General features: G+C 54.0%; 1 protein-coding gene across 6 annotated transcripts in view; it reads left to right on the plus strand.

Annotated features, from left to right (window-relative positions):
- The window catches only part of Cacna2d2 (calcium voltage-gated channel auxiliary subunit alpha2delta 2), a 126,966-nt gene that overhangs the window by 99,076 nt on the left and 14,963 nt on the right, over window positions 1-12,927 (plus strand). For all 6 annotated transcript variants that reach the window (XM_038321920.1, XM_038321923.1, XM_038321925.1 and 3 more), the window contains exons 5-16: window positions 3,420-3,464; window positions 6,592-6,733; window positions 9,492-9,623; window positions 9,785-9,842; window positions 10,511-10,561; window positions 10,693-10,792; window positions 10,929-11,087; window positions 11,322-11,429; window positions 11,529-11,607; window positions 12,128-12,177; window positions 12,352-12,441; window positions 12,646-12,717. In XM_038321920.1, coding sequence (XP_038177848.1) covers window positions 3,420-3,464; window positions 6,592-6,733; window positions 9,492-9,623; window positions 9,785-9,842; window positions 10,511-10,561; window positions 10,693-10,792; window positions 10,929-11,087; window positions 11,322-11,429; window positions 11,529-11,607; window positions 12,128-12,177; window positions 12,352-12,441; window positions 12,646-12,717 — 1,086 coding nt within the window. The remainder of the gene's footprint in view (window positions 1-3,419; window positions 3,465-6,591; window positions 6,734-9,491; window positions 9,624-9,784; window positions 9,843-10,510; window positions 10,562-10,692; window positions 10,793-10,928; window positions 11,088-11,321; window positions 11,430-11,528; window positions 11,608-12,127; window positions 12,178-12,351; window positions 12,442-12,645; window positions 12,718-12,927) is intronic.

The raw sequence follows: 12,927 nt of genomic DNA on the forward strand, positions 1-12,927 counted from the left end.
AGAAGATAAATCATTCCCTGGGAGACTGGTGGAGGCAATAGCCCTGCCTGTCTGATGGGGGAGGTAACTCTACCTAGGGAATCTAAAGAGAGACCTGTGAAGTCAGGACTAAGGCCTGAAGAGCCAGCTGGACAAGACAGGTGGCCCCCCCCCCGGCCTAAGGGTCCAACCCAGCCATAGTGCTCACCACCTGTCTCTACCACGCCAGCAACAGACGGCTCTCAAAAAAGAAGTCCTTTTTGGTCTAGCTGAGCTGGCAGTAGGTCATGGACAGAAGACCACATGACCTCACTGGCAAGGCTGGGTGACTGCCTGGGCTCTGCACAGGGGACTGGTGGGCAGGTGACAGTCATGTCTGGGCAGCCTTGGCAGCAGCCCTACAAAACACCACCTCTGCATGACAGCCCTCTATCCCACTCATCCCAGACCATCTTCTTCACCCTGCCCCACAGCTGCCAACACCCTGTGTCCGCTCAGGCTTGGCTCCCACTAAGAAGCAAACGTGTCATGTGCACACACAGGCACACTGAGTCCCGCCCCTCACCAGCCACCTTCATAAACAGATTCCTGATGGGGATGATGAGTGTGAGTTGGGGAGGTTATTTCTCCACCCTTTGCCAAGCTTGAGCGACACAATCCCCAAAAGGAGGGAACAGAGGAAAGTCATTGGGACATACACTCAATCCTGATGATCTTCCAAGGGTCCTTCTCTACACTCAACCCCTCATGTGGGCTGTGGGTTGGCCTCCTGGAGAGGCCTCTGATATTCTCTGTCCTCTTCCAGATTCTGGATTTTATGGTGGGTGATGGACACCTGGATGCCAAGCTCAGTGAGGCTGCATGATCTTACCAGGCATTATTAACAACATGGGGGTGGGTCCTGAAAAATCATCATGGGCCTCCTGGAGCAAATCTCTCCAGATGTTGCCTTTGCTTTTGTGTTTTTGTTTTGAGACAAGATTTTACTATCCTCTGGCTGTCCTGGAACTCACTATGTAGACCAGAATGGCCTCAAACTCATAGAGTTCCTTGGGCCTCTGCCTCCCAAGTGCTGAGATTAAAGGCGTGCACCAGCACACCCAGCCTACTCAGCCTGTGCTTACTCACTGATGGTCAGAGTTTGACCCACAGACCCTTCTCCAAGGCACCTGGACTCACGTACTAGTCTGCCTCCTTGCTGTGTAACCCAGGACGTGAGTCTCTAAAGCCAGCATTCTGATGCTGCTCTGGTAAGGCAGACGCAAGCTTCCCAAGGACCTGCTCCCGCACGCTGCAAAGGCTCCTCCTGCCACACCAGCTCCGTATTGCACCACAAATAGCAGTCACAGCTGTGTTTACCATGTATCACACATCTGACCTTGCCAAGGCTACCAGCCAAGGCAAGGGGCAGGAAGACGACAGTAACCTGGGCCCCCACCTGTAGTCTACAGGAACCTGACAATCCTGGATGCCATTTTCCCTTTATCTCAGATGCTACCAGCATTCTGTCTTCCCCTGAGACTGTGAAACAGCAGGACAAATAAACAGAACCATGGGAACTTCTGAAGAGACGGCCCGAGTGAGTGCCCAAGGATGACTGGGGAACAGACAGACCCCCTTCCACAGCCTGGCAATGACTGGCCTCCACCCACACCCTTTCCTGTCCTTGCAGGAGGTTTGCCTAAAAAGTTGGCAAGTGAAGCCCCAGGTTGTAATCTGCAGTCCTCCCACTGCGCCCGCCTGTTTTCATTACGGAGGGAAAGAGCATCAGAACCGTGTTTATAACCCCCTTTTAGATAACAAATCACATTTTCTTTTCGCCTGCGAGTGTGTTGAATTGATATTTTTTTTCCCCTCAGTTTAATGGGTTTGTGTGTTCAGGAATGATCTTCATCAACCGAAACTCCTTATTGTGTTTGATGTAATGTCAGCTTTCATTACGTGCTTCTGTGTGAGCCAAACACAGGGAAAGGCCGAGCCCCCTGGAGCCTGCGCCTTGCCCCAGCCCCCACCCAGGCCTGGCTTCCAGGATGGGTGGGTGGGTGGCAAGTTTGGATGAGGCTAGAGATGAGTCGGGAGGGCAGGTTGAAGCCTGGGTATAAGGCCTTCTTTGTCCCTGCCCTGATGTCTCTGTATGTGTCGTCACCAGAAGTGCCACACACAGTAGACACCTCTTGAGTTACCTTTGGCCCAATATTCATGTTCAGGCATTGTGCCAGGCATTCAGTCACGGATCCAGAATGCTTGACCTAAGTCACTATGTCCGGCCAATAACCTGTACGTAACCCCAAAACCCCTAAAGAAGACAGCCTGAGACAGTTGCCTTAAACACTTTCAAATATCAGCCATCTATAACCATAAGCCACAGACATAGCATCTGGCCAAACCTGTCCCTGGAAGCATAAGGAGACTCAGAGAAAGGTGGATTCAACCCTCAGGTCACACAGTATGCCCTAGCCTTGGTTGGGCAGGGTAGCCTATGTGTTTTCCATCCATCATGGAGCGAGAGCTGGCTCTGTGCATGCTGCTTTGTAGGAAGGTCCTTGGGAATAGCCCCAGAGGCGTAAAGAACCCCCGGGACAACACTAAAGGATTTTGTTGTATAAATCCACTGAGGCACCTGGGGAGAGTGACTTGGACAATGGCCCTGGCCCTGGAGCCCACCAGGGCAAAGCGGGATGGCCCCTTCTGTGTGAGTGGCACTTGCTGACACTAGGCTCACCTTCTGGCGGCCTCTGTCAGCTGCACTCGGTTCTGATTAAAGATCATTAAACATGAAATTAGCCCGTTTGTGTTACGGGTCCCCGGGGCGGCGGATGATTATGACATGCAGATGGCCGAGAACCTAGGCGGCAGACAGGCAGGCACGGGCCAGGATGGGCAGGCAGGCACATGTGAATGAGGGCCATGGGCAGGCATACGGGCCCAGCTTTGTTTATTCCTGCTCCTGTTGTGTAAACCCCTTTGCATTTCACAACAAATCACAGATAATTAATAAGTACATGCTCGTAATGAGCAGCCTTTTTAATAGAAGAAATTGGAAGATGCAGTGTGAAGTCATTATTTCGCTGTTGCCCAGGCTCAGCTCGGAGTCTCTGTCTTCCTCACTCCCTGGTCCTGCCTCAGCCAGTCTCTCAGCAGCCAAGCTGGCTCTGACCCTGCCCTCAACCCGCCTGCAGGGCAAGGTTCTAGTACCCTGTGTGTGGGGAGCCTGGGGTACAGCAGCTTCTAGAGTGTGAAGGATGAGTCTTGGGATGGGGGCAGGGCGTCAGCAGCACTGAGTCATCCCACTTTTCCTGGGTTGGCTTTGGGTGGAGGAGGGGACTGTCTCAGTCCTAGAGTAATCCATAGAGCTGGTTTAAGCCTTGTACCTAATGGGCCCACACTGCATCTTGGGAGCCCCTGAGCTATGAGTGCTGAGGCTTCTCTCTCATCACCAGGAGGAAGACATCATATACTATGACGCCAAGGCTGATGCTGAACTGGTGAGTGCCCCACCTTCGCTGTAGAGGACAGGAAGCTGCCAGAGTCACACCCCCACTGCTGGGTCACTGTTCTGACTTAACCTTTCTGAGTTGTGTTGGGTCAGGTCTCTCATCTTCCACAACTCCCTAGAGGTCCTTGATACTCCAGGACTGTGACTTCATCGCCACTATGGGCTAAATTTCCCTGCACAGTGTGGAACAGGCTGGGTCTTCCTCTCTGGGCAGGATGGTAAGGTGTTGGACATCAGGACAGTTCAGTCCCAGCATGAGGGGCTCTCTGAGCACCATGGGAGTACAGGGGGAGGGAAATAGATCCAAGGGCTTTCCTGGAGTGAGACATAGTGACATCTAGGCTCCTCCCCAGGACAGTGGAGGCTCCCTTCCCTGAGATTCAGAACATCAGGCCCTTGAGAGCACCAATACCTGGCCTCCCCTGGCTTCGCCCTGCATCACTGGGTGGCCTCAGACTCAGAGGCAGCTGAGCTCCTGCATCTGTTCAGATGAGGCCACTACGATAATCTCCCAGAAGTGGTGACACTGGGCCTGCACCATCCTGTTCCATGAGTTTAGGTCTGCTTGGGCTGCCTTAAAAGGTAGTGAGGTTCCCATCATTCAAGGCCTCGGTGAGGATGATTGTGGGGTGAGAAAAACCTGTGGGTTCAAGCGCTCGGGAGTAGACAGCGTTCGGAGAACTTATCAGTGTCTCCCTCCAAAACGCAGTGGTTGAAGCCGAGTCTAGTACTGACTTGTGCTTGCTGATACAGAAAACCCAAGAAAGGTCCAGCATTCCCTTTTCGGACCTGTAAGCCCAGAGACTTCCCAGGCCTAAGCAGAAGTAGCCCATGATACCAGGAGGTGGGAGGGTTGGGAAGGATACTTGCGCGGGAGGCCATAATGCCAGGTTGGCCTGGGAAACCTTCAGGAGGGCAGGGGGCCGAGAAGGAGGGGTGGGCTCAAGCAGGTGCGCTTCCCCTTGGCTGAGCTCCGTGGCTCCCGGAGAAGTTGCTAAAATTAAAGCTGGAATCTGAAATTCAAATGAAGAGCGAACCTTTAATTAGACCCTGAATCTAATTCCTTACCCCCCTCAGCAGCGGGCTGTAATTTTAGCAATCAGTGCATTAAATATAAAGCAGAAGACTGCAGTTGCCCACTGCACCGAGCTCCTGGGCTTGGGGTGGCACGGAAAGACTCCCTGGACAGCCTCGTACCCAAACCCTGACAGGGACACTGTTCCCTGCTCCCAGCAGCCCGCAGCTCTATTCAGGACCCCAACCCTGGCTCCAAATGCCTGACTTTTTCCCCCAGCCCTTTCAGGGGGGATTGGAACTATTTCAGTCAGAAAGTATTGCTCTAGGCAGGGCTGGACTAGGGGCAGTGAGGCCAGAAGCCCCCAGGCCCAGCCTAAATAACGGCACACACCAAGTCCCCAGCTTTTTGTGTTGTGTTGTTCTGTTTTGTTTTTTAATCTTTGCCAGAGGTACAGTTAGAGATCTTTCTAGACCATTTACTTTTAAATTACCAGCCAGAAGGTGGGGGTGAGGAAAGAGAAGGAAGGAAAAAGTTCGCCAGCTGAAAGCTTATCAGAATGGAATCCAAATGTCACATTAGTTGGGAAAGTTGGAAGATTAAATTTTCCAGCGCCCTTCATCTGCCGCTGACATTTGGGGGGCTTTCTTCTCCCACACCTCGGCCTCTAAGTGGAGCGTACGTGGCTTATGCCTCTCAGACAGCTGACTGCCTACTCCAGCCTGTATGTTCAGCTGCTGCTGACTCTGGCTTCACCTAGCACATTTCACAGGCTTCCCAAAGTGAGCAGGAGGTGGGTGTACCCAGTGAAGGGCATGCAGGACAATAGCCTGAATTCTGTTGTCCAGAACCTTCCCTGGAAAGAAGGGAAGGGGATTGTCTCAGGGCACTTCGGAGCAGTGTCCTCGGATATGGTCTGGTGAAAGGAAACAGCCTGGGCAGTAACCTAGAGCTTGGAACACAGAAAGGGTATGCCTGGGCCACAGGCAGCAGCAGAGGAGCAGCTCGGGACCCATTGAGAAGAGAGGATGAATGGTGCCTGAGCTGAGCATAGTCAAAGGGTCTTGGGTGGGGGGACAGGGTGAGGGAATGTGTGGAGCTGTCCATGTCTCCCTTGCCTTCCTGTCTGGCTTTCTCTTCCCACCCGATTCTCTCTCCACCATCTTCCTTCCATGCTTGCACACCTGCACCGGAGCCACGGGTTGCAGCATCGACTCTGTAACCGCAGCCCCACTCCTGACAGCCTGTGGTAGTAGGCGGGGGGCGGGGGGGGTTGCACAGCGCATGCCCAGCCTGCCTGGCCGAGAGATACCGTAATTGGCACCTGTCAGGCGGCTGCAGCTCGTTTTAGAAAATCAACGGGGGCCTTTACAATCCTGCTGCTAGCAGGCATGGTGGACCCACCCTCTGTGGGTCACCTGGTCTCTGTGCTAACCCCCACTCGGCTCTAGAGCTACCCTACTATAGGGGATGGTGCCCCAGATGGGACTAGGTCTCTAGGTTTCTCTCTCTCTCTCTCTCTCTCTCTCTCTCTCTCTCCCTCCCTCCCTCCCTCCCTCCCTCCCTCCCTCCCTCCCTCCCTCCCTCCCTCCCTCCCTCCCTCCCTCTCTCTCTCTCTCTCTCTCTCTCTCTCTCTCTCTCTCTCTCTCTCTCCATGCAAGGACTGAGTGGAACTCAGTGGGGAGTATGGGGGTGCAGAGCTACTGAGGCCCCACTGTGATTGCACAAGGCATGTCCTTGGAAGTAGAAGTCCGCAGCCCACTCCTAACTGCTCCCCCATTTGCCTCCTTCATTGACAGTTGCTTTTCAAGGATGTGGAGAAGGGGTCATTTTGGCTTTGATTTTAGCTGAGGTTTGACAAATGGATGGTGGATGCGGTGGGCAAGAGCAGGTTAATCCACAAGCCTTCTGGGTGAGGGGTTCATGCTATGCCCGTGTTTTCCCATTGTCTCTCCATCCTGTCTCTTGTCTCTGCAATACCATAAGATGACCCTAAGATGACCCTGTCTACTGGACTCTGGCCTTCCCCAGCTCCCCAGCAAACCTAACAAACCTACTCACCATTTTCCAAACTTGACACGGGCGGGGCTGCTTTCTGCAGGATGACCCTGAGGGTGAAGACGTGGAGAGGGGATCCAAGACCAGCACATTAAGGCTGGACTTCATGGAGGACCCAAACTTCAAGAACAAAGTCAACTATTCATACACGGCTGTGCAGATCCCCACGGACATCTACAAAGGCTGTGAGTGTGAGGGGGGTGGGAACAGCCCTTCCCCCGACGTGGGGGCCAGCCCACTTCCCAAGCATTCCCAGGTCCCTGAGATGGGAGCCAGTGCCACCTACCTCCAGCCAGCCCCCTGCACACAGGGTCATACTCTGTTCATTTCTCTGGCTTACCCACATACAGGCTTCCAGCCACTCTCAGCAGAGCTTCAACAGCCTCTTACCTTTCCTGGCGTGGGCTCAAGCCTGTGTGTACACAGTTCGCACACACACGTGCACACTGCTTCTCACTGCTGGGCTGAACCCTCAAAGCCATTCCTTGCCACCCTTGCCCTTCTCTGACTCTATTAGGAGGGGCTGGGAAGCCCCAGCATAAGATGGACCCAGAGATTAAGGACAGCAAGCCGCCTGCCGTAAACAGCAGCCCCAGACCTGATTAGCCCACTCTGCTCTGTGGCACAGAGCTGGAAGAGTGGGAAATAGTTCTAGCCTGGAGCAGCTGAAGGTGTGGTGAAGCCGGACCAGGAAAATGTAGTTGAGATTCCGAGTCCCAGGGGCAGGGCAACCTTGCACGGTGGGGAAATGAGGTCGCTATAGCGCCAGTCTTTCGCCGAAGCTCCTCGTCTAGTGTTCAGCTTTTGGCATCTTCTCCCTACAGCACTCAAATCCTCAGAAATGTCCTCTAGAAGTTGACTGAAGGCCCTGGTTCTAACACAACTATTTGAGCACCTACCTATAGGACAGCCTCAGAATCTGCTGGGCTAGGAGGCTGGGGGGCTGGGGAGCTGAGGGCAAAGGTAGATTCAGAAAGTAGGGACTCCTAGAGTCTCCCAGGAAGCCCCTGCCACCCACAACATCAGCCAAGTCTTCTGGGTGACCTCAGGTTGGGTGTGGGGGAAAATGCTTCTCTACCTGCACGCTGCCCGGAGACCACCTGCTTGAGCCAGTCGAGGGGCACTATCACAAGCAGGCACGCTAATTAAAACAGGAGCCATACCACCCTCCCCAGTCACCCCTCGCTACCCACACAAATTACATTTTATATGTTTTTTATTTACTGTGTCACTTTTAATTAAATCTGTAATCGCCTGCCTGAGGGGGCATGGTCCCTATTTCCCAACTCAGTGTGATCTGAGAGTGTGTGTACACGGGTGTGATATAGGACTGTGTGCATGTGTGGGTATCTGCATCAGTGTGTCCTGCAGGGCACATATCTGCAGGACAGCCCACCTGGAGCAGGGGTCACCCATCTGCTGGCAGCCTGAGGGACTTTCAAGTTTCTCAGGCAGAAAGGCTAAAGGCCCAGTGATAGGCAGACATCCCCGCAGGCTCACAAGACAAATGGCATTATGTGAAACATTTGGGGGTCTCACTTCATTTTTCCTTAAAAAGAAAAATAGAAAGTGTTCAACTCACTAGGTTTCTAAATCAGAAACAGGACCATAACATAGTGTTCAATAGGCAGAGCCAATGATAGAAATAGGTTTTGTGTTCATATTGTGGTCAGTTAAGGGGAACCACAAAGCCAAGAAGGAGCTAGATGGCAGAGGGACACAGCACACAAAGGAAGGACGGAGGGGTGGGAGAGGGTGGGTCAGGCCCCTGGCAGGGCCACAGGCAGAGCCTTTGGAGGCTGCCAAGCTCAGCTTATCTGTTCTAAGGGAATCAAAGCCTTGATGGAGCCTTCTCTGGCTGTCACTTGAGATCTCTGATGGGGATCACAGAGGGGTGAGTGCCAGGGCTCCCCCTGGGAAGACAGAAGGAAACTAGGAAGAAATACAGAAGTCAGAGGCCTAGCAGAAGCAGGTGTCACATTCCTGGTTTGTTTCTGTTCAGAGACTGGTACAGTGTATACATAAAAACATGTGCCCACACACACACATCAGGTAGACTTAAGGACACCGTGAGTTCTGGAACAGGAATGCCACCCAGGTTGGTCAGCAGGGTAGAAAGCAGCCTTACTCTGTGAGGGTGTGCAGGGGTGAGTCTGGCAGGAGGGAGGGGTCACTCATGTGCAACTCCAGGGGTTAGGGAATGGAAGGGGTGGGTAATTGGTGGTAGCATGTAAGACCTCCTATGTGCCCCTTACCCATGGCAGCAGTTGTGTTGCTTGGAAGAAAGGGTATAGGGCTCCTACATTTGGCTGGAAGCACGGAGAATAGAGCCAGGAATACCTGCCGAGGATGCGGGCTGCGTGTGACATGTGCATGTGTGTGCAAGTACACGTGCCTGTGTTGGAGTAGGATCCTGGCCCCACCCCTGCCCCTCCACAGCCCCCACCTCTGCCCCTGCTTGCTCCTGGCCCCAGTTGATTAATCATGAAGCTGAGTGGCTTCCAGCTTATCAGGTACCTTAATAGCTGAATAATTCCAGCCCCATCAGCAGGCCCTTAATTGCTTTCTTGTGGCTGCAGCCTGGAGTGCATGCTGAGTGGGTGAGCTCCCTGGGGACCAGCCTCAGGCTCCAGGCAGCATGCTGGATGGGGGCCCAGCTCACAGTTCCCTGCCACCTAGGTGGCCCTTCTCCATGGGCCACAAGCCACATCAGCCCTGCTTGCTCACTGAGGCCTGGTTGAGGGGTAGGCTGAGAAATTGCTTTGATGATTTGGAGGAGGGAGGGCAAGAAAATCTTCCTGGGGGAGCTGGTATGGTCCCTGCTGGGCAGGCCACGAGCAGAGGAGGCCATTGAGGGGGGAGGTTTAGGCATCAGTGCCGTGGAGGTGAGTTTAGCAGGGGCAGCCTAGAGCTCTCCAGCCCGGCCTTCTGCCCGCTCCCCAGCTACCGTCATCCTCAATGAGCTTAACTGGACCGAGGCCCTGGAGAATGTCTTCATCGAGAACCGTAGGCAAGACCCTACCCTGCTGTGGCAGGTCTTCGGCAGTGCCACGGGAGTCACCCGCTATTACCCAGGTAGGTGCCAACCTGTCTCCTTGACCTATCCAGCATCCATCTTGCTCCATCTCTAAGCCCACCCATCCTGAGGTGCACAGAGAAAACCAAGTCATTCTCATGACTCCGAGCTATTCTAGTCAGGCCTTTCCACCAGGTTCCTTCACCCTCTCTTTCCACAGCCACACCATGGCGAGCACCCAAGAAGATTGACCTGTATGACGTCCGAAGACGACCCTGGTGAGTGAGCAAGGGGGGTTGAAGAGAGAGATACCCCCTCAGCTCCCCATCTCTTGCCCGCTCCCCTCCCTCTCAATATCCAGACCTCCGAGCAGGGCGCAGCCAGCTCTATCCAATTTTCATTTCACACATCGCTGCCACTGGAAAATGGATCCCATCACCCAGGCAGGCCGCCCAGCTGCCTCTGCCCCCACACATACCGTCCACTACCCAGTCCCCTCCACCCACTCAGGACCGAGAGATCAGCCCAGTAAGGATGTTCCCAAGGGTAGATATCGCCTCTGCCAGGTTAGAGAGCCCCACCCTACTCCTTTGATCCCTAGACACCCCTGCCCTCTGCTCTCCCCATCTCTCCCTACATCATAACCTTCCCCCTGCTATTCTGTGGAGCCTCTATCTGGGGCAGAGGACACAAGCCACTGAAGCTCTCTGCCCCTCTGTGGATTACCTGCCCCCCACACCTCTTGTTCACTTAATAAGGGACCAATCACTCATGGCATGAGCAGGAGCTGTCTTCTTTTATAGAGCATGGTCTACCCAGTGCCCAGACCCATTTTGACCCATGTAGTACATGGCCAATAGAAATACATGAACCAATAAATGGGTAGAGGGAGGAAGAAGCCACAGGTCCCGAGGTGCTGTCCCTAACTGAGTCTTCTCACCGGCAGGTATATACAGGGTGCCTCATCCCCCAAGGACATGGTCATCATTGTGGATGTGTGAGTGAGCGTTGTAGGCTGGTGGGACTGGGATAGGACCAGGGCTGGATTCTTCTGCCTGGGAACATTATGAGGGGAGGGCAGGGGAAGCCTGAGAGCCCACACACATGTAGCCCCTGTGCGGTTCGCAGGAGTGGCAGCGTGAGCGGCCTGACCCTGAAGCTGATGAAGACATCTGTCTGTGAGATGCTGGACACACTCTCCGATGATGACTACGTGAACGTGGCCTCAGTGAGTGCCAGGGTGGCAGGCGGGCTGGGAGCTACTCACCCCCATCCAGCTTGCTCCCATGACAACCATCAGCCTTGTGCAACAGCTGTCCACCGTGGCCAGCCTGAAGCCACTCACCCTCCCACTGTCCCCACAGTTCAATGAGAAGGCGCAGCCTGTGTCTTGCTTCACACACCTGGTGCAGGCCAATGTGCGTAACAAGAAGGTCTTCAAGGAAGCCGTGCAGGGCATGGTGGCTAAGGGCACCACAGGCTACAAGGCCGGCTTTGAGTATGCCTTTGACCAGCTACAGAATGTGAGCCCCATTGGTGGGCAAATGGGTGGTCAGGGGTGGGCAAGGGACCAGGCATAGTGACGTGGGAAGATAAAGATGGATGGCCTTGTTAACACTAAACAGGCAGCTTAGACAGATAGCCCACATGCTCTGAGGGCCGAGGGCCAGAGGGCCAGGCTTACCTTCCAGAGGAGGGAGGCCCTACCCTGGACCTGTGAGAGACCAAGGTGCCTGCCTCTGTTCACCCTTGACTAGTCCAACATCACTCGGGCTAACTGCAATAAGATGATCATGATGTTCACGGATGGGGGCGAAGATCGTGTGCAGGATGTCTTCGAGAAGTATAATTGGCCCAACCGGACGGTGAGGCTCAACCCTGACGGGTGGCTGCCCTGAACTAGGCCCAGGACAGGAGAGGTCTGTCCTCAAGTGGCCACAGGAATAACCTCATTGCTCCGACAGGTGCGCGTGTTCACATTCTCTGTAGGGCAGCATAACTATGACGTCACACCGCTGCAGTGGATGGCCTGCACTAACAAAGGTACCTCGCTGGATTTCACTGCCAAGGCATCTGCCTGCTATGTCCTGCTGCCAGCTGTCCATCCATATGTCCAGCTGTTTGTTCACTCACTGTCTGTCTGTCCTTCCATACAGATGGCTGTCCATTGCTTTGTCTGTTTGGTGGGCTGTCTTACTTGTCTATCTGACAAAGCATGTTCCTGCCCATCTGGCTGTATGTCCACTGTCCATCTGTCCAGCTTTTCTGCTCCTACATCTGTTTGCTGATCAATCCATCTCTCTGTGCACTTGGGTAAACTCTGAATGTTAACTGATATCCTAGAATGAAACTCCTTCCTCCACCTCCACTGCTTCCTTAGACCCCTGTCCCCTATAATCTATCCTCTTGTGTAGTCAATGTCTGGGCAATGCCAGGGAGCACAAAGAAGTTTGGGCGGGAGTAACTAAATACACAGAAGGCTGCAGATATGCCCTAGGAGGCAGTGCCCCCTGCGATGTGGGTCTCGCTGTGCCAGACAAGCCCACCTCTCCTCCCTTTACAGGTTACTATTTTGAGATCCCTTCCATCGGAGCCATCCGCATCAACACACAGGTGAGGTGGCGGGGAGGCCGCCCCTCCCAGTTCTTTGCTTCCCTCTGGTTTCTGCTGAGTGCCTTCCTCTGCCATGGGCCGAAAGCGACCCCTGGTGGCTGCTGAGGCACATGGCAGCAGATGAGAGAAAGTGAGTTGGGAATGACATTTAAGTGCCTTTCTCTCTGTACCCAGGAATACCTAGATGTGTTGGGCAGGCCCATGGTATTGGCAGGCAAGGAAGCCAAGCAGGTGCAATGGACAAACGTGTATGAAGATGCACTGGTAAGGCCTTTGGGCAAAGGAAGGGGACTGGAGGCCTTCCCTCAGGGATATGCCCACAGGGTCAAGACCCTTGAGGGCCCCCTTATTGGTGTTGACCAAGTAAAGGAAAATGACAGGTGGCCTATGCCTGAGCCCCTTCTCTGAACGCTCAGAGTGGGGACAGAACTGGCCATAGGAGACCTCATCCTCTTCCTCTCCCCTTAGGGACTGGGGTTGGTGGTAACTGGGACTCTACCTGTTTTCAACCTGACACAGGATGGCCCTGGGGAAAAGAAGGTGAGGTGCCTGGTGAGGTGCCCAGTGGGCTATCTGGGGGAGGGACTAGCATGCTTTTAGCAGGTCTGGGAATGGAGGAGGGATAGGACATCCTACAAACTGGCCAAAGCGACTGTCTGTGTCAGCAGCTTAAGGCCTTTAGTATGAGGCCTGGTCCAGGGGTTCCCCCATGGATTTGACTCATTACAGTGTACCATCCCATTCCTTTGT

The sequence above is a fragment of the Arvicola amphibius genome, chromosome 3, assembly GCF_903992535.2.
Source record: "Arvicola amphibius chromosome 3, mArvAmp1.2, whole genome shotgun sequence".
In the NCBI taxonomy this organism is placed as follows: domain Eukaryota; kingdom Metazoa; phylum Chordata; class Mammalia; order Rodentia; family Cricetidae; genus Arvicola; species Arvicola amphibius.